General features: G+C 43.3%; 2 protein-coding genes across 5 annotated transcripts in view; one reads left to right on the top strand and one right to left on the bottom strand.

Annotated features, from left to right (window-relative positions):
- MAPK10 (mitogen-activated protein kinase 10) overlaps positions 1–26,482 on the bottom strand; it is a 252,552-nt gene that overhangs the window by 53,815 nt on the left and 172,255 nt on the right. The gene's annotated exons all lie outside the window — the stretch shown is intronic.
- ARHGAP24 (Rho GTPase activating protein 24) overlaps positions 1–26,482 on the top strand; it is a 220,674-nt gene that overhangs the window by 186,584 nt on the left and 7,608 nt on the right. For all 4 annotated transcript variants that reach the window (XM_070758057.1, XM_070758058.1, XM_070758060.1 and 1 more), the window contains 4 exons: positions 10,758–10,965; positions 19,957–20,089; positions 20,625–20,698; positions 24,995–25,116. In XM_070758057.1, the coding sequence (XP_070614158.1) occupies positions 10,758–10,965; positions 19,957–20,089; positions 20,625–20,698; positions 24,995–25,116 (537 nt within the window). The remainder of the gene's footprint in view (positions 1–10,757; positions 10,966–19,956; positions 20,090–20,624; positions 20,699–24,994; positions 25,117–26,482) is intronic.

The raw sequence follows: 26,482 nt of genomic DNA, 5'->3' as shown, positions 1-26,482 counted from the left end.
ACTTTAATATTTCCTACAAAGGAGCCTCCAAATTCATCTCCAATGACATCTTGTAGCACGCTATAGAACTAGAGATTCCATTGAGAATAGGGGGGGTTTTCTGAGGATATTTTTCAGTTGAGTTCATTTCAGCATGTGGGTAATATTGCTGGAGATACACAGACCACTCCCTCAACTGATTCCAACCCAGATAGGGAAAATCATAGCAACAGGGCCACCTCAGCTCAGCTGGGATCAATTTTAGCTCAAAACTCAACATCCGAGGCCCCACTGAACCCCCCAAAATGGCATTTGATCTGACACGTCTGATTAAATCAGAATTAAATACGTCATTCCTCAGCAAGCTTTGAGGCAAAGAGCAAATACAGAATTTTGAGGATTAAAGCAATGAGCAAGATCAAGAAATGACCATTCAGCCACCCCGAATTTATGAATGGATACTTTAGTTTCTAGGAGCCTTCCTTGCGCATTTTTGTTAAGACATAAGAAGAGGAGGTGTGAGGTTATTCAGTATTCTAAACTTTTTATGAGAGAACAGAACAGAAGCTATTAAGACCAGAATGCATTATAGAACAAGAAGATAATAGATAGATAGATAGATAGATAGATAGATAGATAGATAGATAGATAGATAGATAGATGATTGATAGATGATAGATTGATAGATAGATAGATAGACAGACAGACAGACAGACAGACAGACAGATGATAGATAGATTAGATGATAGATAGATAGATAGATAGATAGATAGATAGATAGATAGATAGATAGATAGATAGATAGACAGACAGACAGACAGACAGACAGACAGACAGACAGACAGATGATAGATAGATTAGATGATAGGTAGATAGATAGATAGACAGACAGACAGACAGACAGATGATAGATAGATTAGGTGATAGACGAGAGAGAGAGAGATAAGATAGATGACAGACAGACATATGGGGAGGGAGGGAGAGAGAGAGAGAATGAGAGAGAGAGAGAGAGCACTATCTATCTATCTAGAGCAGTGATCCAAAAGAGCATCAGACCATTAGGGGTAGTTTACAAAAACATTGTTGATGGATTGTAACATGGCCACCAAACTAAAGATCTTTTTTTTAAAAAAACAACGATTAAGCCCCCCAAAATTGCCAAATCTTGAGACTTTTCATGTTTGCCTCAAGTTTTCTTGTACTTAAATTTCTCAGAATTTGGTGAAGATCCTTAACATTTAGATTTTTTAAAAAATATATTTTTATTCACAGAGGCCAGTTCAGGGGCTACTGATCGTGTTGTAGTATTTGTCTACCTGGTGATCAGAAAAGTCTTTCAGTGGCAGTCCACAAAATAAATAAATAAATGGCTGGAAACTTTAGATATTAGCCCAGGTAGCATAGAATAAACTCAGACCACGTTAACTTTTCTGACACCGTGAGACTTTAGAGGTTTGGGGAAGGTTGTTTCATTTATTTTCCAGGGAATATGATTGTCTGTTGGGCGACAGAATCCAATATTTTGGGATGTGGTTTTGTTTCTTTCTTTTTATATCATCCCACTACAAAAAGAAAAAGCTTTCATAGCTACGGCATCTTTAGACAAATCAAAAACTAAAGTATTAAAAGCATAAAAATCTACCAGTTAAGTCTTAAAGCTGAAAGCTAAACTGAAGAATTTTTTTAAAAAAATAGTTCAGTCTGAATAAGGTTTTGTTCTTGAACGGTAAGTATTGAAATAGAATAGAGTAGAATAAATAGAGTAGAGTAGAATAGAATAGAATAGAATAGAATTCTCTATTGGCCAAGTGGGATTGGACACACAAGGAATTTGTCTTTGGTGCACATGCTCTCAGCGTACATAAAGAAAATATGCATTTGTCAAGACTCATGTGGTACAACACTTAACAATTGTCATAGGGGTCAAATATTCCCTATTCAAAATTTAATGCCACTCAAAAATGTTCATGCAAACCAGATTTTATGGAGAAATTATTCACTAAATACACTGTGCGGAAATATTTACAAAAGTACAGCATTAGCAATAGTTTTATTTTTTTTTAAAAAAAAAAACATTAGAAATAGTTCAAAACTAGAAATGGTAAAATGCAGGACGGAGTCTGAATTTTCATCCCCCCCAAAAAAACATTTTTTGCCTTAGAGACGAATGGCTGAAACAGAATCCACTCTCCTCTCTTCAACGCATGGCCTGAGAAGTCATATCGGACACAGCCCTCTTGCCTGGTGCTTAGAAGGCAGAGAGTTTATTTATTTTTAATAGACCTGTTTTTCTATGTCACTTGTGTTTGTTTCATGGGTCACACCGTCTGCTCCATCTCACTTCATGTTGCCTTCAGCCATAATGGAGGTTACATGCCTGTGATGGCAAACCTATGGCACGTGTGCCATAGGTGCAGTAATGGGCAGCCAAAGTTTTTACTGCCACACTGTGGGTGTGGCTTATTTTGTGGGTGTGGCTTGCCGGTCATGTGACCAGGTGGGAGTGGTTTGAACGATAATCATCATTCAAGTGAACTGTTATGGCCGCACGATGCCTTTTCATCTCAGTTGTGGGCAGAGTGAGGGCTTTGCGAGGGGGAAAAGACCGCAGCTCAGACGGCTGCGGTGTGGCTCTCCTGGCCTTGGGAGGTGACCACATGAGGCTGGAGGGGAACTGGGCAGGAGAGAGGGAAGCTACACATGTTCTCCTTTATTGACAAGGGCTTCTGAAATGGCAACTTCTTCAAAGGGGCTTTTTTTTGTTTTTTCCAGGCGTTCTTAATAATAATAGTAATAATAATAATAATAATAATAATAATAACAACAACAACAACAACAACAACAACAACAACAACAGATTTGGGAGGGACCTTGGGGGTTTTCTAGTCCAACCCTCTGCTTGGGTAGGAAACCGTACACTACTTCAGACAGCTGGTTGTCCAACATCTGCTTAAAAACTTCCAGTGTTGGAGCATTCACAACTTCTGGAGGCCAGCTGTTCCACTGATCAATTGTTCTGTCAGGAAATTTCTCCTTAGTTCTACGTTGCTTCTCTCCTTGATTAGTTTCCACCCATTGCTTCTTGTTCTATTCTCAGGTGCTTTGGAGAACAGATTGACTCCCTCTTCTTTGTGGCAACCCCTGAGATATTGGAATACTGCTATCCTGTCTCCCCTGGTCCTTCTTTTCATTCAACTAGCCATGCCCTGTTTCTGCAGCCATTCTTCATATATTTTAGCCTCCAGTCCCCTCCATTTCATGGAGCATTCATAATTGAGCAGCTTCATAATGAGGCAGGCTGTCCCCTATGAAGACAGGCCATAAGCTGCACAGAGCTTTGAAGATTAAAATCAATGTTTCACATTGATCTGCAGAAAACAATTAGCAAGAAGGCGAACATTTGCACCAGCAGCTTTTTCAGCACGGACGTCACGTGGTGCCAATGGTGTGCACAAAGTCGTATCCTAGTTGTAGACTTCTACCACTTGCCATCTGGGAAACTTCTGTTCACCAGCAGGTCTCCCGAAATAAGGCAGATCACAGTGCAAAATATTTTTTGAAAAAAGTTGAATATTAATCTAGAGCAGTGTTTCCCAACCTTGGCCACTTGAAGATATTTGGACTTCAACTCCCAGAATTCCTCAGCCACCATTCGCTGGCTGGGGAATTCTGGGAGTTGAAGTCCAAATATCTTCAAGTGGCCAAGGTTGGGAAACACTGCTCTAGACTAGACAGACTGAGTTCATGAAGTCTTTCCTGAAGTTCATGAAGTCTTTCCTTTATGCTTAAGACCTCCCACCATTCTTGTAGCCCGTCTTTGGACCCGTTCAATTTTGTCAATATCTTCTTGTAGGTGAGGTCTCCAGAACCGAACACAGTATTATTCCAAATGTGGTCTCACCAGCGCTCTATATAAGGGGATCACAATCTCCCGCTTCCTGCTTGTGATACCTCTAGCTATGCAGCCAAGCATCCTACTTGCTTTTCCTACTGTTCACCCATTTTGAGACTGTCAGAAATCACCACCCCTAAATCCTTCTCTTCTGATAGTTTTTGCTTACACAAAAGTGCCTTATGACGCATTTGACCCCTCCCTTGGGTGCAGTTTGGCTCTACAGTTCTTTAGTAAAAAAAAAATATGCACGCAAGAATGCCATGAGAAAAATGTGCAGAATATGCATACCAGTGAAATTAATGTGCAAGGGATTCTTTTTGGAAAACAAAAAGGAAAAAAAACCAAAGGACCACAGAGGAGGGGCAGGCAATTAATACAAACGTATCATTGGAAAAAACATCAGAAATAAAACTCGTCAGATTTATCGGTTCTTCGTCTGATATTTCTGCAGATGGGGCGGGTATTGCTATATCGCTCCCATGTCGATGAAGCCGCAGAATGGTGTGCGACGCAGAAAATAACGCTGACTTGATCCATTCTTACTGATTCTTCTATTAGTTTTGAAGAATGGGGTTGTGTTAATAAGAGGAAGGAGGGGAAGGACACTATAAATACTCTTGGAGAATTTGCAGAATTTTATATACCCTACAAAGGGAGGCAATCAATAGTCAGGTTTTGCTCCTTTATAAGATCTGCAATATTTCTGTTAACTCCTTCATTTCATCCCTGGTTGGTTTTCCGACCTTCTGATCCAAAAAGTCAACAGGGGAAGCGAGATTCATTTAACAACTGTGTTACTAACTAACTAACTAACTAACTAACTAACTTACTTACTTACTTACTTACTTACTTACTTACTTACTTCGTGCAGAATGCGGCCGCGAGAGCTATCACGGGGCTCCCTAGATTTGCCCATGTCTCGTCAACACTCCGCGGCCTGCACTGGCTGCCAATTGGTTTCCGGTCACAATTCAAAGTGTTGGTTATGTCCTATAAAGCCCTTCATGGCATCGGACCAGAATATCTCTGGGACCGCCTTCTGCCGCACGAATCCCAGCGACCGGTCAGGTCCCACAGAGTTGGCCTTCTCCAGGTCCCGTCGACTAAACAATGTTGTCTGGCAGGACCTAGGGGAAGAGCCTTCTCTGTGGTGGCCCCGGCCCTCTGGAATCAACTCCCCCCCGGAGATTAGAACTGCTCCCACCCTCCTTGCCTTTTGTAAGTTATTGAAGACCCACCTATATCGCCAGGAGTAGAGTAACTGAGACACCCCCGGGCTCATTCAGTGTATGTACGGTTTGATTGTGTTGCATGGTTTTAATGATGGGTGTTAGATGTATTTTAAATATTGGCTTTATCACATTGTTATAATTGTTGTGAGCTTCTCCGAGTCTTCGGATAGGGACGACATACAAGTCTAATAAATTATTATTATTATTATTATTATTATTATTATTATTATTATTTTACTTATTTATTTACTTATTTATTTATTTGAGTTGGAAGGGACCTTGTAGGTCATCTAGTCCAACCCCCTGCCCAGGCACGAGACCCTACACCACTTTGGACCAATGGCAGTCCAATCTCCCCTTGAACGTCTCAAGTGTTGGAGCTCTCACAACCTCCACAAACAAGCTGTTCCACTGAATTATCGCTCTCACTGTCAGAAACTTCCCCCTTATTTCCAGGTTGAATCTCTCATTGGTCAGCTTCCATCTGTTATTCCTTGTCTGGCCTTCTCGTGCTTTGGACCCTTTCCTCTCTGTGGCAGCCCCTCAGGTATTGGACCACTGCTATCATGTCTCCCCTGGTCCATCTCTTTGCTAGCCTAGCCATGGCCAGTTCCTGCAACCTCTCTTCCTATGTTTCAGTTTCCAGTCCCCTTATCATCCTGGTTCCTCTCTTCTGCACTTTCTCTGGGGTTTCAATGTCTTTGTTGTAGTGTGGTGACCAAAACTAAATGCAGTATAGTTGTGGTCTAACTAAGGCTTTATAGAGTGGTATTAGTACCTCCCTAATCCTAGATTGTATCTCTCTGTTAATGTAAGCTAATATTGAATTGGCCTTTTCTGCTGCCGCTGCACTTTGCTAGCTCATATTTATTGGGTTGTCCACCAAGACTCCAAGACCCGTCTTACAATTAATACCACTCTATAACACCCTGGTCAGACCACATCTGGAGTACTGCATTCAGTTCTGGTCACCACACTTCAAAAGAGACGTTGAAACTCTGGAGAAGGTGCAGAGAAGAGCAACCAAAATGATTAGGGGACTAGAAACCAAGACTTATGAAGATTGATTGCTGGAACTGGGCATAAATAGCCTAGAGAAATGAAGGGCCAGGGGAGACATGATAGCACTCATGACAGAGAGCCTTCTCTGTGGCGGCCCCAACCCTCTGGGACCAACTCCCTCCGGAGATCACAACTGCCCCCACCCTCCTTGCCTTTCGCAAACTCCTAAAAACCCGCCTCTGCCGTCAGGCATGGGGAAATTGATTCCCCCAGGCCGTTTCATTTTATGTATGGTTTGTTTGGGATGTATGACTGTTTTTTATAATAAGGGTTTTAAACTCTCCTTTTTTAACCATTAAATTTGATGGTACATTGAGGACTAACCTATATATCCAGACTTAATAAAGACACATTTTCTTCTCACATCCCACGCACAGATCCAGCAAGATGGAGCTGTGTAAACCACCCATGAATTTCTTAGAAGGTTTCATAAGCATGAAACTAATCAGGAAAGACTCCATGAACTCAATCTGTCTAGTCTGGAGGACAGAAGGAAAAGGGGGGACATGATCGAAACATTTAAATATGTTCAAGGGTTAAATAAGGTCCAGGAGGGAATTGTTTTCAATAGGAAAGTGAACACAAGAACAAGGGGGCACAATCTGAGGTTAGTTGGGGGAAAGATCAGAAGCAACGTGAGAAAATATTATTTGACTGAAAGAGTAGTAGATCCTTGGAACAAACTTCCAGAAGACATGGTTGATAAATCTACAGGAACTGAATTTAAACATGCCTGGGATGAACATAAATCCATTCTAAGATAAAATACAGGAAGTAGTATAAGGGCAGACGAGATGGACCAGGAGGTCTTTTTCTGCCGTCAATCTTCTATGTTTCTATGAAACACTCAACATTAGTGATGAGAATCATCTGAAATCATCATTGTGGCAGTTTGCTGTCTTGCCTGCGGTGGTGGGGGGGAAGGGGGCAGACAATGGTGTGCTTTTTGTAGGTCACAATCTTTCATCTTGCTTGAGTAAGCGAAGAATCCAGGAGTCTCCTGAGCCTGCAACTGTCACAGCTGGTTAGGAGGAATTTTGCCGCCATTCGTAACCCCGTTGTCCTTGCAAGGAGAGTTTAGCGATTCTTCACCAAGAAGAAGAAGCTGAGTTGCATTATCGCCTCCGCACTCCATCAAAAGGCATCACCGCTGCACTCGAGAAGTAGTCTGGGATTTATAAGGCTATGTGCAGAGGCAAGGAAAACACCACAGTGTAAATCAGCAAACAGAGGAGGGGGTTACCACGAGATAGAGATTGGGTTTGCTGGTTTGCTTCTTCCAGCGCCACATGGGTACCTGTTCTGCCGGGCTCACGGCACGAGCCCCCAATTAAGTGCAAAGGTAGAAAGTCAGACACACACACGTGAAAAGTCAAGAACACTGTTTTTATCGAAAGTAAAATAGAAGCAAAACACCCTTTTGGTAGTCCAAGGCCTCACCTTCAAAGCAACAGACTTGAATGCGGTGAAAAACAACAAACAAACACAAAGAAATTAAGAAGCAGCTGTGAAGACGTCACAGCCACTCTCCTTCAAATGTTTTTTCAACTCACACCCTTGACTATAGTTTAAGTTCAGAGTCCTGGTATCAATGCAAAGAGAGTCCTTGGAGAATCCTGAGATGAAAGCCACTTCCTCTTTCACCGAAGGGATAAACTTCCACACTCAGAGGCCAAAACGCTGCCAATTTAACGACAGCCCCAATTAGTCGAACCACACCCAAACACAGGTGCAACTCCCGTATCTCCCGTAGTATTTACGCAGCTGCTCTTTCCTAGTCGTTGCCCTGCGGCTGCATACCTCAGTGAATGTCTCTTCATCTGAATCCAGTGAGGACAAGGAGGAGGATGAATTGTTCCCTAATGGGCTGCCTGCCCTGACCCCCTCTGAGGGTCCCATTTCACAGTCACTCTCTGCTTCCGATGATTCATTGTCTGAAGCAGTCGGCAGTAAAACAGGCCTCTGACCCTGGGAGGATTCACCCACATCCACCCCCACAGTGCTTGGGGCAGGAGCTGGCCCAGAGCCAACCATAACAGGTACCCATGCACCTCATGCGCACTCATGCACAGTGCCGAAAAATCGGGGGGGAAGCTGAAAACAAAATGGGGACCACATGCCCAGTGCCGGAAACTCAGCTTGCTCAGAAGGAAAAGAAATTAAAACAAATTAAAACAAATGCAAAAAAACAAATTTAAAAAAGTTCCGTCCACAGACCAGTACAAACCGAACCGGTTCCATGATGTCATCGTGATGTCACCAGTGGGTCGCTACTGGTTCGGGCAAATTGGACTGAGCCAGGAGGAATGATTACGCTAAGCTAGGCACTCTGTAACTTTAAGAGATTTTCAGTCACCATTATGTGTCAGTCCTGCGTTGTTTGAGATTCCAAGATATTTCTGAAATATTAATCACCGTTTATCTCCTTTGTGTTAGTAAATAGGATCAGTTGTGCATTCTTTGCAAAAAAATATCTCCTTTTCTTTGGTCCTCAATAGTGTTGGGCGAACCCAACAAAGTTTGGGTTCGGCACCCGAACTTTTGTCGTAAAAGTTCGGGTTCGATGCCGAACCTGAACTTTACCCGAACTCAAGAAGCCGAGGAGCACCACCGCCTGGCTGTCCCCTTCCAAAACAGCCGGAGAGCTGTCGGCCGGTCAGGAGGCGCAAACAGAGGTGGGGAATCCCAATAGGGGACTCCAGGGGCGGAGCTTTGACATCACGGAGAGGTCCTTCCTGGCCGGCCGAAACGGGGAGTTTCATAAATTCATCCAACCATTCTACTGATGTAAAGTTCAAGATACTTCAATACCCTAGCCCTAAGCATATTCTTAAGATGAGATGTCGCTTCCCTGACAAATGAGTGCTTAATTAAACATCTTCATTAATAGAAAACTCAAGTTTCCCAAGCATTCGATCTCTTGTGAAACAGCTCTACTGTTAGAATATTTGTGCTGGTTCCATACCGAGAAAATCTCCTTCGTTTTCTCTTTATCCCTTCAAATAGTCTTCTTTTGAAATATCTTAAAATAAGATAATGATATGTATGTGTGTGTGTGTATGTATGTATGTATTTGGTTTGGGTTGGGTTGGGTTGGGTTGCATTACATTGTGTTGTGTTGTGTTAGGTTGGGTTGGGTTACGTTGGGTTTGGATTTGCTTTGCTTTGCTTTGCTTTGCTTTGCTTTGCTTTGCTTTGCTTTGCTTTGACTTGACTTTGACTTGACTTGACTTTGACTTGACTTGACTTGACTTGACTTTGACCTTGACTTGACTTGTCATCTATCTCGTCCACATTTTGGTGAAATCCTGATGAATGGGCTATTATGTTCTTCCATTTGTTTGTTTCTTGTTGATCAAATGTTAGGTGCAAATGTCCTGTTTCTCATTGTACCTTCATTCCTGCAGACCTCCAACTTTCCACATTTCAACCCAAGCCCAAGGTTGTCAAAGCCTATGAGACTTTGCAGTTTGGTAGTACAAGTGGACGCTTAAAAGTGGGTGGATGGTTGGAATCAGAAGGAATACATTTTTTGTAGGAACTGAGGGAGGGAACCTTTGAGAAACTGCACATCAGCGTTCATTTCTGCTAATGTTCAAACAAAGCCTGTTTCTGTTCAACTTCCACAACCTGTAAAACCACTTCCTTCTGGGAAAAAACCCCCACCTGCGATCATACCCAACGTATTATTCAAGCATCGTTGCAGCTTTGAAACATCGAACAATGGATCTATACAGTTTATGGAATGAGTTGGGATGAAGGGCCTGGAGAATCACAATGTATAACCAAACAGAGCGATCGTCTTCTATGTCGTCATTATGACTGACGCGGCTAAAGAGTTATACATAAATAAGAGGCTGCCTTGTCAAACAGAAGCTGATTTGTCCTTGAGAGCCTTGCTGGAAAGATAAAAGGAAGTGCAGCTAAAATACGGCGCAAACAATGTTGGTTGCTAATAGAAACATGTCGGGGCAAAAAAAGGGACACCCATCAGTAGGAAGCTATCGGAACTAGAATTAGAAACACTGCTGTAACGATGGTGCCCACACATGCCTGCCCAACAGGGGGCCGAACATTTCATGCACATTGCGTACAGCCCACAACCCATTAGATGTTAATCCTCTTCGAACACAATGGACGAACATCGTCATCATCAGAACTAGGCACAGACGGAGGTTCACTTGGTTTGCAGAGGAATAAAACTATAAGTGGACATGCCTGGGTCTCAGATCTGTCAGGCTATTTAGGCAATCTGGTCAAGAGCGTCCATCACAGCCTTGTTCCAGGCCACAGCAAGAGACTCCGCCAAACTGTGGACGAGTGCATCTGGTATAACCCCAAGCGCCCGCTATATATTTTTCCCATTAATATTTTATAAAAACCCGCGATGCACTGAGTCCGCGAAAGGTGAACCGTGAAGTGGCGAGGGGACACTGTACTCTATTCTGGTTTCACATCATTACACTTGATGTAGTTTTAGTGTTAGGATTTCCCAAGTCCCAGGTAAGGTGGTGTGATGAAGTACTGTAAATATTATTTACCGTTAAGAGTTTGCCTGGAGTATTTACAGCTGCTGTTGTCCTACACAGGAATATTTGGGCAGAAACTGGAAGACACCGTTCGGTACGAGAAGCGTTATGGAAACCATTTGGCTCCATTGCTGGTCGAACAGTGTGTGGATTTTATCCGTCTGCGGGGGTTGAAGGAGGAAGGACTTTTCCGACTGCCGGGCCAGGCTAACCTCGTCAAAGAGTTACAGGATGCCTTTGATTGTGGAGAGAAGCCACTGTTTGACAGGTAAGACCGCAAATCTATCTTTCTATAGACTTCTCTGACAGGCCTCAAAGAACACCTCTCTCAAAGCAACGTCTGCTAAAGTCCACCACGTCTCTTTGACTATAACTCCACACATATTTGTACTATGGGTACAATTACAAATTCAATCCAACATTGTCCCATTGACTGGAGATTCTGGACTCAGCCTTCCCTCCTTCCGAGGGGGGTCAAATGAGGACCCAGATTGTTGGGGGTGATAGGCTCACTCTGTAAACCGCTTAGAGAGAGCTGTGAAACTACTGTGAAGCAGTATATAAGTCTAAGTGCTATTACTACTGCTGTAAATAAATAAAATTGTAACCTTCCATTTTATCCAAGAATTCCTGATTAGGTGGAACCGTTTCGCTCAATCTGATAATCACCAGATATAATGTGACTAAAAATTCCAGAATGCTGAAAACTGGAAGCAGCAGAAAAACAGGCTGATGTTTGTGGTTTAATATTTAACTGCCAAGAATCCTTCTTACCTTTGCCCACCCAGGTTTTTTTGGGGGGGAACAGGAGAAAAAGAGCCAATTTTTCACAAAAATTGTGGTGTTTTTGCCTTCTAATTACCCACCTAGCCTGACTGGAGGAGGAATTCTGGGAGTTGAAGTCCACAAGTCTTGAAGCTGTCAAGTTTGAAGTTTGTAAAAAGTGTACATGTTTGTGAAAAGTATTCTGCTACACTGGTATTTTGTTAAATAATATATTACCACATCATTTGGTTCAGAATACTTTTTTCCTTCTTTTCCACCTCTAAAATTTAGGTGCCTCTTTGTACTCTGAAAAATATGGTATATATCATATATATATATATATCTCATGAATAATAACTGTATATATATATGTTTTTCCTTTCAGCGGTGCCTGTTGCTCTCTTTTTACGGCTGCTCTTCTTGCCTTTCTCTTTCCAAAAACTCCTACTCACATCTGGCCCACTCTAAGGCGATTGTCACAATATCTCTCAATGAAATGAGCAAGTCATCTGTGCATGTTGTCAATTTAATGAGTCAGTTTTCATAAGACGAGAAAAACTAAACAATAAAGTGCCAGTTCGCATTGTGATGGATGAGGCCAGTGCATATGAAATAATAATCCCTTATCAAGGGTCAGGCGGTGGCTCTATCTGGTTCAATATCTATGGCCATTTCAGACAATTTAGTTCTTAGCAGAAGAGAAGATTTATAGCTCAGCGTTGAACTTGGGGCTCTTTGAGCTTGGCTGTTTTCTTGTAGACATTCCAGATGTTACCGAGTGGAGTAATGAAATGTCTCCAAGAAAACAATCAAGTTCAGGGTCCACCAAGGACCCCACTTGGTTTTTTCCCCTCACTGACACAAAGATTTCTCAGCAGGTGTAATTCCCCTAGGTCACAGGTAAGCAACCCCTCGTCATACAAACTTTTCGAGATACGAACCCGGGGTTTAAGATTTTTTTGCCCCTTCTTCCGAACTATTTTCACCTTATGAACCCGCTGCCGCTGCTGGGATGCCCCACCTCCGGACTTCCGTTGCCAGCCGAAGCGCCCGTTTTCATGCTGGTGGGATTCCCCCGAGGCTCCCCTCCATGGGAAACCCCACCTCCGGATTTTGTGATGCTGTAGAGGAATCCCAGCAGGAGAATCCCAGCATTGTGAAAACGGGCTCTTCGGCTGGCAACAAAAGTCCGGAGGTGGGGTTTTCCAGCAATGCTGCAATTTCACTGAGGCTTCCCTCGCTGGGAAACCCCACCTCCGGACTTCCATTGCCAGCGAAGTGCCCGTTTTTGCGATGCTGGGATTCCCCTGTTGGGATTCCCCTGCAGCATCGCAAAAATGCGGAAGATCAGAGGTGGGGTTTCCCATGGAGGGGAGCCTCAGGGGAATACCAGCAGCACAAAAACGGGCGCTTCAGCTGGCAAAAGGTGTGAATTTTGGGCTTGCACGCATTAATCGCTTTTCCATTGATTTCTATGGGAAACAGTGTTTCGTCTTACGAACTTTTCACCTTACGAACCTTGTCCTGGAACCAATTAAGTCCGTAAGACGAGGTATCACTGGACCAGATGCAGTTTGTGCATCAATTTAATTCCCAGTGAAAGGTCTGCGTGAAAGTATATCCATATAATAATTTAATAATAGTAATTTATTAGATTTGTACGCTGCCCCCCTCCGAAGACTCGAGGTGGATATGAAATCCTTTTTCTTACTGGCATGGATGTTCTTTTTACTCTGTAGCAGTTCTACAGTTTTCTCAAGAGAGATAATGCTGAAAAGAAAGTTCCAGCTGAGCACCTGTGATTCTATAGATTAAGCACGTTTTTGCTGGGCTCAGCAACTGTCGGTTAGTGGTGGCTGGTCTTTAAAAAATGGACCTTGCAGGAAAACACAAGTCGGCAAAAGAATCTCTGCAGAGTTTTGCTGCTCCAGTGTCTTTCCGACCTGCTGTTCTGCACCTGCCTCCAGGCAAAAGCTGCTCCACCTTTTCACGACGTGGCAAATTACAGACCTGTATCTACAAAGAATGGTCCTTCCTTAAAATAAAATGGAACAAACATATAGTTGCTAATTTCAGCTGAAACTAATCATTTGCACACACCTGAAATATGACAGCATTGCTGCCCTGTTCTTGGTTTTTTTCCTTCCTTCCTTCCTTCCTTCCTTCCTTCTTTCTTTCCTTTCTTCTTTCTTTCTCTCCTTTCTTCCTTCTCTCATTCTCTCCTGATTTCTTGCTTTGCTTTTCTCCCTCTCTCTCCCTCTTTTCCCCTTCCTTTCTTTCTTTCATTCTCTCATTCTCTCTTGATTTCTTGCTCTCTCTCTCTCTCTTTCACTCCTCTTTCTCTGTCTTGCTCTCTCTCTCTCTCTCTAGCTCTCTCTCTCTCTCCCTCTCTTTCTCTGTCTCTCTCTCTCTCCTTTTATTGGCTCCTTGGAGTCCCCCCAAAACAATAGCATGAATCTTGTAGCGACAGTGTTGAGGAGCCATTCAAACACTGCAGGTTCTTAGGTGAGAACCTATGAAGTGTGGCATGAAGAGAGCTGGGAATTTGGGAGACGTGCTTAGCATCCATTCATTCTATGCCCTTAGTGAACATTGGCTGCCCCAATGAATGATGTGCAACGTAGACCAAGCCATGCAGAGAGTAGCTGCTGTCCAAGGTTCTGCTGCCTCTGCGTTTTCTGTGTGTCTCTCTCTCGGTTCAGCCCAAGACTTCAGGGAATGAATGGTGCATATTAAATTGGAAGCAAGACAGAGAACCCAACATCCCAGGATGAGCTGTATACTAAGGTTGCTTCCAGTCTCGGATTAGTTAATGGTTTGCAAATTCTCCCTTGGAAGAATTAATAATTAAAGAGCTGGCTCTCGGCTAGCTGTACAATTCATCACACAACCTCAAAGCACTTTGCAAACATTAATTAGTAAAATGTTCCAAGTGTCGTGTGAGTAGAAATATGGAAGTGCCGGGACATCATTCTTTACTTTTTAAATTTTTGCTTGGTGCAATAGGTTGCAAAAACTCTATAACTCAACCTTTTTTTTCCTTTTTTCTTTTTTAATTTTAAATAGCCAGACATGACCTGGTGGACGGTGAGTCTATTGAGTTGCACACAAAGGAGAAAGGCATTCTGGGATAGGTTGAAAGGAAAGAGTAGGGATGGACAGGGATATGGAAAGTAGAATGATGTGTTACTAATGAAAGGAAGGGCAAATAATAAGGACCTCCCTCCCACCCTCCCTACTACAGTGGTACCTCGGTTCTCAAACGCCTCGGTTTTCATACATTTCGGATTTCAAACAAAATTTTCTGCAAAAATTTGCTTCAGTATCCAAACAAAAATTCGGATACTGAACAGAAAATTTTGTTTACTATCCGAAATGTAAGATCTGAGGAGACGAGGTGAGAGGGAATGGGAGTCGGAATCCCGACACGCCCCTCCTGGCCGCCCTCTTAACAGCCTCCCAGTCTCTACCTTGTAACTGCTCCAAGCTGCAGGAAGGGTAGGGCTGGCTGCAATACCGGCAGCTTCGGGGGGCTCCTTTCCTCAGCGGTTCAGTTCGGTACCTCCAGGCAGCTGCACCAACTTTTTCCTTCCCGGCGGCGGCAGCTCCGCCGGCTTCCCTACGAGGAGGAGCAGCATCAGGAACGTCATGTGATGAAGGTAAGCCGCCGGAGCCGTCGCTGCCGGGAAGGAAAAAGTTGGTGCAGCTGCCTGGAGGTACCGAACTGAACCGCTGAGGAAAGGAGCCCCCCGAAGCTGCCGGTATTGCAGCCAGCCCTACCCTTCCTGCAGCTTGGAGCAGTTACAAGGTAGAGACTGGGAGGCTGTTAAGAGGGCGGCCAGGAGGGGCGTGTCGGGATTCCGACTCCCATTCCCTCTCACCCCGTCCCCTCAGATCCTTATCCCATAGGAAATAGAGGAAATACTGTAGATTTCATTGGTTCCCAGCAAGTCAATGGGCTGGGAACCAATTAAATCCATTTCCATTATTTCCTATGGGATAAATTAATTCAGTTCTCAACCAAATCGGTTCTCAACCACACTTCTGGAACGGATTGTGGTCGAGAACTGAGGTACCACTGTAGTTGCCTAGTCTATTATTTATTTGTTAATACCCCTCTTTCCTAATCTACAAAATACATAACGTAACTATCATAGCACAACAGAATCAAACCATAGAAACATAGAAAATTGACGGCAGAAAAAGACCTCCTGGTCCATCTAGTCTGCCCTTATGCTATTTACTGTATGTTATCTTAGGATGGATATATGTTTAAATTCAGTGACTGTGGATTGACCAACCACGTCTGCTGGAAGTTTGTTCCAAGCATCTACTACTCTTTCAGTAAAATAATATTTTCTCATGTTGCTTCTGATCTTTCCCCCAAACCTTGAAGTTTATGTCTTAAATATGAGCCATGGTGCAGTGGTTAGAGTGCAGTACTGCAGGTTACTTCTGCTGCCTGCCGGCTGCCTGCAATTTACCAGTTCAAATCTCACTAAGCTCAAGGTTGACTCAGTTTTCCATCCTTCCAAGGTGGGTAAAATGAGGACCCAGATTGTTGGGGGCAACAGGCTGACTCTGTAAACCGTTTAGTGCTATTCAATCCCCATAATTTTACCTCCAGAAGTGACATTGTAGAAATTAACCTTATCAGAGCCAGAATACAACAACCTTTTACTCTTGATGGAAGTCTCATTATGAGGTGAGAATAGCATTGCCAGATTCATTTCAAAGTGTGAGCCAGGAAGAGATCCATAGCTTTACGTGTGAAAAGTGATCAGAAAACCAGAAGTATCATGCTCTAAATATTATTTTACCAAAAGAGTAGTAGATGCTTGGAACAAACTTCCAGCAGACGTGGTTGGGAAATCCACAGGAACTGAACATTAAACCTGCCTGGGATAAACATAGATCCATCCTAAGATAAAATACAGGAAATAGTATAAGGGCAGAGTAGATGGACCATGAGGTCTTTTTCTGCTGCCAATCTTCTAACTTTCTAACTCCATTACTCTGCAAGCTGCACTGACTTCCGATCCGTCTCCAAATGCAATTTAAAGTATTGGTCATTGAAATTTCAAAATGGAGGGTGGGGTGAGATATATACGTGGTCAGCTAGCCAGCATATAATGGGTAGCTTCTGTTAAAAAGGAGCAAAACACCGAATTACCCAGAAAATGGACAGGGAATCAATCTCATTTAGAAAATAGCAGCCATTGTTCAATACTCCCTGGTAATTTTTGAAGCAGCCCTGTAATAATATTACTGTGTCCATATGAGTTTCTGTACAAAAAGTTCAGCTTGGCTTAAAAGCAGCCCTGCCATAGTGTTCCAATTGATGCACTTCGCAAGGCTCAGTTATGGGCCGGATTTCACGTTGGGACATTGGAAGAGAAAGAGAAGCGCGATGCATCCCTGTTACGAGAAAGAGTGCCGTAGCTAAATTCAGCAGGCACTACTTAATGCATTTAATAGCTAGCATTCCTACCCAAAGGGTCTGGTATACATACAAAATTTGCCAGAGGTGGAGAACTCTGATCAGAAGGAAGAATATAAGAATTTTTGCAGCATGTGTGTTAGAATGTCTAGGTAATAAACTTTCAACAAACTTTAAGTAGAGTTAATGTAGCAATGTGGGTTAGTCAATCAATGAATCAGACTTAGTACAAAATAGAACAATATTATTATTTACAGATAGACAAATAAGTAATGCTAGTTACACAGTCCAATGTCATACATACATAATCCTACCAATAGTTTACCAACCAGGTTAATGCACACAGTATAATATTTTTCTTCCTGTTTGTTCTGTAAATCAAAAGTGATTTTGCTCCATTTTATGCATTCTAATATGGTTGGTACATTTTCTTTTTTCCAATTCTGTGCAAAAATCAACTGAGCCGCCGTTAATACATGTACTATAAGATAATAGCTTTTAATAATTTTTAAAAGTCTGTTTGGGAGGGCATTACATGGAATTCTGCAGAAACATGCCTTACCTGTGAGCAACAGTCTTGCTATGGATGGAAATTGCATAGTACATTTTGTCAAGATCATGCTCTCCTTATTTTGGGCTCACTATAAACCATGCTATATATATTTCATCAATTTTCGAATAAGCCACAGTAGCTTAGTTCATGCATGCCCTACTATGCCATCAACCACGACTGACAACCTGCAGTGTCTCCCAGAATCCAGTCAATTATAATGTGTGTATCCCATGTACAGTGTTTTTAACTTGGAGGAAAACGTTTCATCTCCCTCTGGTGATGCAATTCCTCTTTTTCAAGGATGCGTAAACAGCTATCAGACTCCTATAATATCCCAGCGTAGGGGAATCCTCACTACTGAAATATGATTCTGCCTCAGCTTTCATCCCAGGAAGTTCTCTTTTTAAAAATTAAAGAAGACATATGATTCAAGGTACTTAAATTCTGCCTTCAGGATGGCTATTAAATTCAGTATAATAGTAAATTCCCTGCCATGAATAAATAAACTTTGAGCTTACAATAATTTCTACCATCTTATTTTACAAGAGCACCATCTAGTGGCCTTAGAGGGAGCCAACATGATTTCATAGAAACATAGAAGATTGACGGCAGAAAAAGACCTCACGGTCCATCTAGTCTGTATTTTATCTTAGGTTGGATCTGTGTTTATCCCAGGAATGTTTAAATTCAGTTACTGTGGATTTACCAACCACTTCTGCTGGAAGTTTGTTCCAAGCATCTACTACTCTTTCAGTAAAATAATATTTTCTTACATTACTTCTAATCTTTCTCCCAACTATCCTCAGATTGTGCCCCCTTGTTCTTGTGTTCACTTTCCTATTAAAAATATTTCCCTCCTGGACCTTATTTAACCCTTTAATGTATTTAAATGTTTCGATCGTGTCCCCCCTTTTCGTTCTGTCCTCCAGACTATACAGATTGAGTTCATGAAGTCTTTCCTGATAGGTTTTATGCTTAAGACCTTCCATCATTTTTGTAGCCCGTCTTTGGACCCATTCAATTTTGTCAATATCTTTTTGTAGGTGAGGTCTCCAGAACTGGACACAGTATTATTCCAAATGGGGTCACACCAGCACTCTATATAAGGGGATCACATTCTCCCTCTTCCTGCTTGTTATACCTCTAGCTATGCAGCCAAGCATTCTACTTGCTTTCCCTACCACCTGACTGCACTGCAATTTCCAAGGCTTTAGCTATCTGCGTTATTGGAAAAAAATATGGCTTGAGCAATTGCTTGGTTGGTTGGTTGGTTGGTTGGTTGGACGTGAAAAGTTTCATGAAATCATTGCATCTCTTAATTCAACTTGACTTATGATCAGTCACTTGAGGTTGGTCCATTGTGTTCGAAGAGGACTTTGACATCTAACAGGTTGTGGACTGTTCGCAATGTGTCTGCAGGTGGCTGGTGAGGCCTATACAGGCCCAAAATGTTCTGCCACATGTTGGGCAGACATGCGTGGGCACCATTGTCACCGCATTTGCAGCTCTGGCTTGGCGGGGTGCTCGCTTCTCTTCTGCTATGAATGTTCCTCTGACCTCAGATGTCTGACAGCCTGGGTGGATCTGCATGTGCCAGTATTGAGTTGCTACCGGTACAAATAAGGACGGCCTACTGGTAGCGAAACCTGAGGAATCCATGCCTGGCCATGCCCCCCCCCCCCCCCGCTCACACACACCCCTGGCCCCCAACCCTCCATGAAATCAAGGGGTTTAGACAGTGAAGGGATACAAAAAAATTTATTGCCACACTGTGGGCGTGGCTTGCAGGCCATGTGACTATGTGGGAGTGGCTTGACGATCATGTGACCAGGGGTTGGCTTAAAGGTCATGTGACTGGCTTAAAGGTAGCCAACTTGACACCACTCACGTCAAGGGTTTGGGTTAGGGTTAGGGTTCTCCTCGCCTCAAAGAGATATAGTTTCCCTCTCTATTTACTATTACTGAACATCCAAGATATACTATTTAATTCTAGGTATATATGCCATGTGCATATACATATTATACACAGGCACACAAAAATATACATTATCTACAGCTCTTCTAAAATTGGACACATTCGACCTCATTTACTGCAATAGGAAAAACACACCCAGAGCCCAGAAGGGGGGGGAAAGGGGGGGGTCAATTATTTTTCTACCAGTTCTGTGTACCTGACCAAATTTTATTCCTATATCTTCTCTTCTCTTCTTTCTTAGATATATTTTACTATGAGTATCTCCTCTTTAACGTTCATCATGTATTTTACTATGTGTATACCCACTAAAACCCTCATTGTGTATTGGACAAAATCAATCAATAATAATAAATAAATAATAAATAAAATAATATTTTTTTTCTACCGGGACTGCGTACCTGACCGTTCTTCCCATAGGAGCCATCAATGGCTTCAGAAGCATCCAAAGACGCCCACGGTTTTTATGAGATGTTGAGAGAACTGACCTTATGTTCACAACGGGATCTTTTCTGTCCCGTTCCTGCAGAAATACGGACGTGCACACGGTGGCCTCGCTGTTGAAACTCTACCTCAGGGAATTGCCGGAGCCGGTTATCCCCTATGCCAAATACGAAGAGTTTCTCTCCTGTGCCAAAATGCTTAGCAAAGAAAAGGAAGCGGTGAGTTTGCTCTCTCGGTTTGGATTTAGGTCAGGACCCAAATCCCCTGGTCTTGTCTGGGGATTTCTGCCTAAGTGTAGTTCCTAATTACAGTAACCCCTCGCTGCTTCACGGCTCATCTTCCGTGGATTCGCTACTTCACGGGTTTTCAAAGGGGGCTTAAATCCATTAAAAAATTTAAACCCATTAAAATTCATAAAATTCTTCTACAGTCCTACTGTCCTCTGTTAAAGAAACTGGTAGGATATTACATGTAGTTCCAGCTGAGAAACATTATAGAATGACTGTTTCATGCAAAGGGTGGGTTTTAAAAGTCCAAATACTCGTTAAATAGATAAAAAAATATCTTTCCTCTACTTCACGGAAATTCGTTTTTCACGGTGTGTGTGTGTGTGTGTGTGTGTGTGTGTGTGTGTGTCTTGGAACGCATCCTCCGCCAAAAACGAGGGATGACTGTATTTGCATGGGTGTTGGATATTTCTCCATTTTCACTGTTTGAAATATATATATGTATGTTTAATATATATTCACACAGGGGCTGAATGAACTAACAAAGCAAGTGAAGAATTTGCCGCTCGTCAACTTTAATCTACTCAAGTACATTTGCAGGTAAATCATCCTGACATAACAACAATAACAAAAAAAACCCATATTATGGCTGCACCCAATATATTACTGTAGGCCGGACAATGATTCTTAGCACTTTTATTAGGATAATTGCAGACTGGTTGGGGTCTTGTGTCTGAATCCTTATTACTAATATAATTACAATATTACAAATATGAGAGGCTGTATGGAGATTACTGGAGCCTTGGTGGCGCAGTGGTTAGAGGGCAGTACTGCAAACTGCCTCTGCTGACTGCTGGCGGTAGTTCACCAGTTCAAATCTCACCAGGCTCAAGGTTGACTCAGCCTCCCATCCTTCTAAGGACCCAGAATAATATGAGGACCCAGATTGTTGGGGGCAATAGGCTGACTCTGTAAACCGCTTAGCAGTTATGTATGATATGCGTGTGTTGTATGGTTTTTAAATGATGGGTTTTTTAGATGCTTTCTTTTAAATATTAGATTTGTTACATTGCACATTGTTTTTATTATTGTTCTGAGCTGCCCCGAGTCTGTGGAGAGGGGGGCATACAAATCTAATAAATTATTATTATTATTATTATTATTATTATTATTATTATTATTATTATTAGCTGCAAAGTACTGTACAGTGATCCCCCGTTTATTGCGTCCCCAACCATTGCGAACAGGGTACTTCGCGATTTTTCAACCCGGAAGTCAAAATACCATCTACGCATGCGTGCGTTTTTTCTATGGGCACGCATGCGTAGATGGCAACCGGGAGATCAGCTGCTGGGTGGCTTTCCTGGGTCTTCCCCCTCTTGCTGGCGTCAGCGAGGAGTTTCCCCACCGCCCACGCAAACTCCTCGCTGCCGCCCGCCCTTCGCCCGCCCACGCCGTTCATTCTCGCCGCACGGGCCTGTCCACGCTGTCTCTCGGCGCTTTCGAGCTGAGTCCGGGAGCGAGTTCGCTCCCGGACTCAGCACGAAAGCGCCGAGAGACAGCGCCAAGGAACGGGCCTGTCCACGCTGTCTCTCGGCGCTTTCGAGCTGAGTCCGGGAGCGAGTTCGCTCCCGGACTCAGCACGAAAGCGCCGAGAGACAGCGCCAAGGAACGGGCCTGTCCACGCTGTCTCTCGACGCTTTCGAGCTGAGTCCGGGAGCGAGTTCGCTCCCGGACTCAGCACGAAAGCGCCGAGAGACAGCGCCAAGGAACGGGCCTGTCCACGCTGTCTCTCGGCGCTTTCCAGCTGAGTCCGGGAGCGAGTTCGCTCCCGGACTCAGCACGAAAGCGCCGAGAGACAGCGCCAAGGAACGGGCCTGTCCACGCTGTCTCTCGGCGCTTTCGAGCTGAGTCCGGGAGCGAGTTCGCTCCCGGACTCAGCACGAAAGCGCCGAGAGACAGCGCCAAGGAACGGGCCTGTCCACGCTGTCTCTCGGCGCTTTCGAGCTGAGTCCGGGAGCGAGTTCGCTCCCGGACTCAGCACGAAAGCGCCGAGAGACAGCGCCAAGGAACGGGCCTGTCCACGCTGTCTCTCGGCGCTTTCCAGCTGAGTCCGGGAGCGAATTCGCTCCCGGACTCAGCTCGAAAGCGCCGAGAGACAGCGCCCCCCGGACCCCCAACCCGGGTTTGGGGGGCTGCTAGGAAGCCCCCCATGCCGGCGGCAAACAGCCGCGCCGCCCCCAATCTTCGGCTCCTCGCTAGCGCTGTGGGAGTAAAAACACCATCTGCACATGCGCAGATGGTGTTTTTACTTCCGCATCGCTACTTCGCGAAAACCCGCTCGTTGCGGGGGCTCCTGGAACGGAACCCTCGCAACGAGCGGGGGATCACTGTATACGTCTAAGTGCTATTGCTATTACTACGAGGGTCGCCCAGAAAGTAATGCACCACATTTTTTTTCTTCAACAATTATTTATTGGACACAATGAAACTTGCACACAAGAAAGAAGGATGGTTCTTCTACACTCCCTATTTTTCCACATAATCTCCGTCCCGTTTTATGGTCTTCCTCCAGCGAGACCCAAGGGCATGGATGCCCTGTCAGTACCCCTCCTGGTTCTGACCACAAAGCCATTTCTGCACTGGGCGAATCACCTCTTTGTCTTCCTCCAAACGTCTTCTGCGAATGGCATCCAGTCAGATCCATGCAGATTCTCCATAAACTGTACACAAACGTTTGTGAATGTTCCCAACAGTTTCTTTCTCTGTAGTGAGAAATTCAATGACGACACTCTGCTTGTAATGTACATCACTTACAGAGGCCATTTGGAAACACTGCTGCAGCTACGCTCTCTGTCCGAAGAAACACAAAATATACACATGCATTCCTGACAATTCAAATAATGTATATCTAAAGTTTTGCATTTGCACCATGTGGAGTGAATGGAATGATTGTTTTTTTTATGGTTTTGGGATTTTTAAAAAAAGATTTTTAATTAGTTAATTGTATTGTATATTTTATATGTTGTGAGCTGCCTCAAGTCCTCGAAGACGGTGACATAGAAATCCACTAGATAGATAGATAGATAGATAGATAGATAGATAGATAGATAGATAGATAGATAGATAGGGGGAGAGAGAGAGAGAGAGAGAGAATAGATAGACAGATAGACAGACAGACAGACAGAGATGGAGGTATGGATGGATAGATAAATAGAGATAGATAGATAGATAGATAGATAGATAGATAGATAGATAGATAGATAGATAGATAGATAGATAGATACATACATACATACATACATACATACATACATAAATACTGTACATACATACATACATACATATACACACACATAAATAAATAAAAAATACATACATACATACATACTGTAGCCTGAGGGGGGGGAATTGGTGCATTACCTTCTAGGCGACCCTCGTATAATCTCTGAGAATTGGCTGGAAAGGTGGAAAGCTTCGGTCCCATCCCATCAGGTGAAGCTACACTGAGAAACCTAGCGATTCCATCCGCTTCTGTCTTGGGTTGAGCAAGATATAGTAATTTCCCCAATTATGATTACCTGAACTGCATTGCTTTGACTTTTAGGCCTAACGGTCTTCAGATATCCTTGACTGTGGTTACCCTCATCCTCCACCCCAGGGCAGTGTTCCCTCTAATTTTTTTTTTTGGGGGGGGGCGGAAAAGTATAGTGTCTGAGCGGCAGTCAGAAATAATAAATAAATAAATAAATAAATAAACAAACAAACAAATAAAAAACCCACCCTGTTTTGCCTCAAAGAATTTCAAGATAAAATACTGTACTGTGTGTCTATAACAGTGAGCTCATAATACGGCAACTCCATCAATATCAAAATGCCACTTAAATAGTTGAGCTAGTTTCAAACTAGATTTTGATTTTCTTTCTCTCTTCCTTACTCCCATTCTTTTTCTTTCTCTTTTCCTTCCTCTCTTTTTTCTATCTGTTTCTCTCTCTTCCTCTCTTCCTCTATCTCTCTCCTTCCCTCTCACTCTTTCCCTCTCGGCTTCTGGGCAGGTTTGGAAAACTCTGAGTTGATGATGATTTTTAAGTGAGCGATTGCTCACTGCTCAGCTTAGAGGGAACTATGCCCCAGGGGCGTCAAACTCAAGGCCGAGGAGCCAGAGGCAGCCCAGGGAGTGCTTAGTTTTGGCCCACAGGGTTGCCTTGGAAACAGAAAAAGACCAGCCCATGATGCTTTTACCAGTGAAAGGAGGGCCGTGTGCAGCCTCTCCCATGCTCCATTTTCATTGGCAGAGGGTTGCAGGAGGCCGTCACAGCTGTTTTCACTGGCACCCACCACAGGTGCCCCCAACCTGATTGATGTTGAGGTGGCCACACCCACCCACCTTAGGGGCCCCCTAAGGTCACACAGAATTTTGATGCAGCCCTTGGTGAAATCAAATTTGACACCCCTTCTCTACATCAAATTTATTTATTTATTAACCCTATTTATATGCCGGTAAGAGCTGGAGAGATCATTAGCACCTAGTTTGGGCTGGAAAAAAGCTACATTCAGAGTATAAGACGCACCCAAATGTTCTGCCTCTTTTAGGGAGGAAAAAAGTTATGTCTTATACTCCAAAACTTACAGTATCTGTCTTTCTTCATTTTTCTACCAAAGATATTCTCATTTCTCTACTTCCAATATAAAAACAGCTCCAAAGAATAGGACAGGCAATCCAGTTCAAGATTGAAGCAGAAACTGTGCAGCTTATTTTTTAAAAAATAATGTATGCATGCGATGCCTAATTCTATTTAGTGTGATCTATCTAATGAGATCCAGTCATCCACATGTTTGACTGAATCCTGGACTTTTCACTCTCTTCCCGCCCTGGTTCCTTGAATGTCCGAATAGATTTCTGGATGAGGTTCAGTCCTACTCTGGAGTCAACAAAATGAGTGTGCAAAACCTTGCGACCGTGTTTGGCCCCAATATCCTCCGTCCCAAAGTAGAAGATCCTCTGACGATCATGGAAGGTAAGTCGACGAGAATGAAAACGATAATGCAAATTGCCCAAATTCCATGAACTGTTTTGAAAGATTGAGATACAGCATAGGTAGAAGGTTCTTTCCTTATGCTTAGTTTAAATGCGTAGAAATTGTCTGAAACCTGTTCTGTCCCAGCAACGAGGCCACCAAGGAATAGATCCATGCACAAGTATTTGACAAGGTTTGAGCATGTAATTCTAAGAGTTTTAGTAGCATGGGTGTTTAAATGTTTTAAAACTGCACCAGAAAGCAAGAAATAAGTCAATTTCAGTCTTAGCCGTTCATTAGCATCTCCAGACAATAAATCACTCCCCCAATACGTCACTTTGATCTCGGATCTCTAATTAACCATGACTCACTGTGAGTTGGTAGGATGCCTGGAGAGACAGATTTTAGTTTATTAATTTGTTATTCACAGAAATAATCCACAATCACGATCTGATCAGCGAGTCTACGGAGAGGGGCGGCATACAAATCTAATAAATAAATAAATAAATTTCTCACATTTGAATGTTGACTTCTGCGCTCGCTCAGAAGACTCACCCTTATATAGCCAAAAGGCGTGGCCAAGTCTTCTAGAGATCTATTCATGCAGAGACCTCCTTTTGCTCAGCCACTCATTCTTCTGATACCTCTGCATACCCTGGCATCAAGAAGAGGCCCTTCCTCTTCTCCTGAGTCACTCATGGGCACCTCTGGAGGTGCAGCAGAAGGTCCTGGTTGGCTTTCAGCCTCTAACCCCACAACCTCTCCAACCTCCTCACTCTCCGTGATTAGCTACGCAGGACGCAGGTGGGCCATGACAAAAGCAACACCGGAAGTTTACATTTTTGCTAGGTGGCATGAAAATTGTAAAATTTTCCTTTCCAGGGCAGATAGTCCTCCACTTAACAACAGCTCATTTAGTGACTGTTTGCAGTTACAACGGCACTGGAAAAAAAGTGACTTATGACCGTTTTTTCAGAGTTATGACCTTGGAAGTAGCCCCATGATCATGTGATCAACATTCAGATGCTGGACAACTGTTTCACATTTATGACCGCTGCAGTGTCCCAAGGTCATGTGATCACTTTGTGCAACCTTTTGGACAAGCAAAGTCAATGGAGAAGTCAGATTCACTTAACAACTGGGTTGCTAACGTGTGAACTGTAGCGATTCACTTAAAAACTCTGGCAAGAATGTTTGTAAAATGGGGCTGGGAAATTCACTTAACACATGTCTTACTCAACAACAGAGATTTTGGGCTCAGTTGGGATCATAAGTCGAAGATGCCTGAACTGCTCTTGAAGGATCCATCCCGCGCACTGGAAAAACAGCTCAATATCACAAAACATAACTAACTTCAGCATTTGAG

This window comes from Erythrolamprus reginae, chromosome 7 (assembly GCF_031021105.1).
Source record: "Erythrolamprus reginae isolate rEryReg1 chromosome 7, rEryReg1.hap1, whole genome shotgun sequence".
NCBI classification, from domain to species: domain Eukaryota; kingdom Metazoa; phylum Chordata; class Lepidosauria; order Squamata; family Dipsadidae; genus Erythrolamprus; species Erythrolamprus reginae.
Note: the sequence above shows the minus strand (reverse complement) of the source record. Positions and strands in the feature narration are given on the sequence as shown.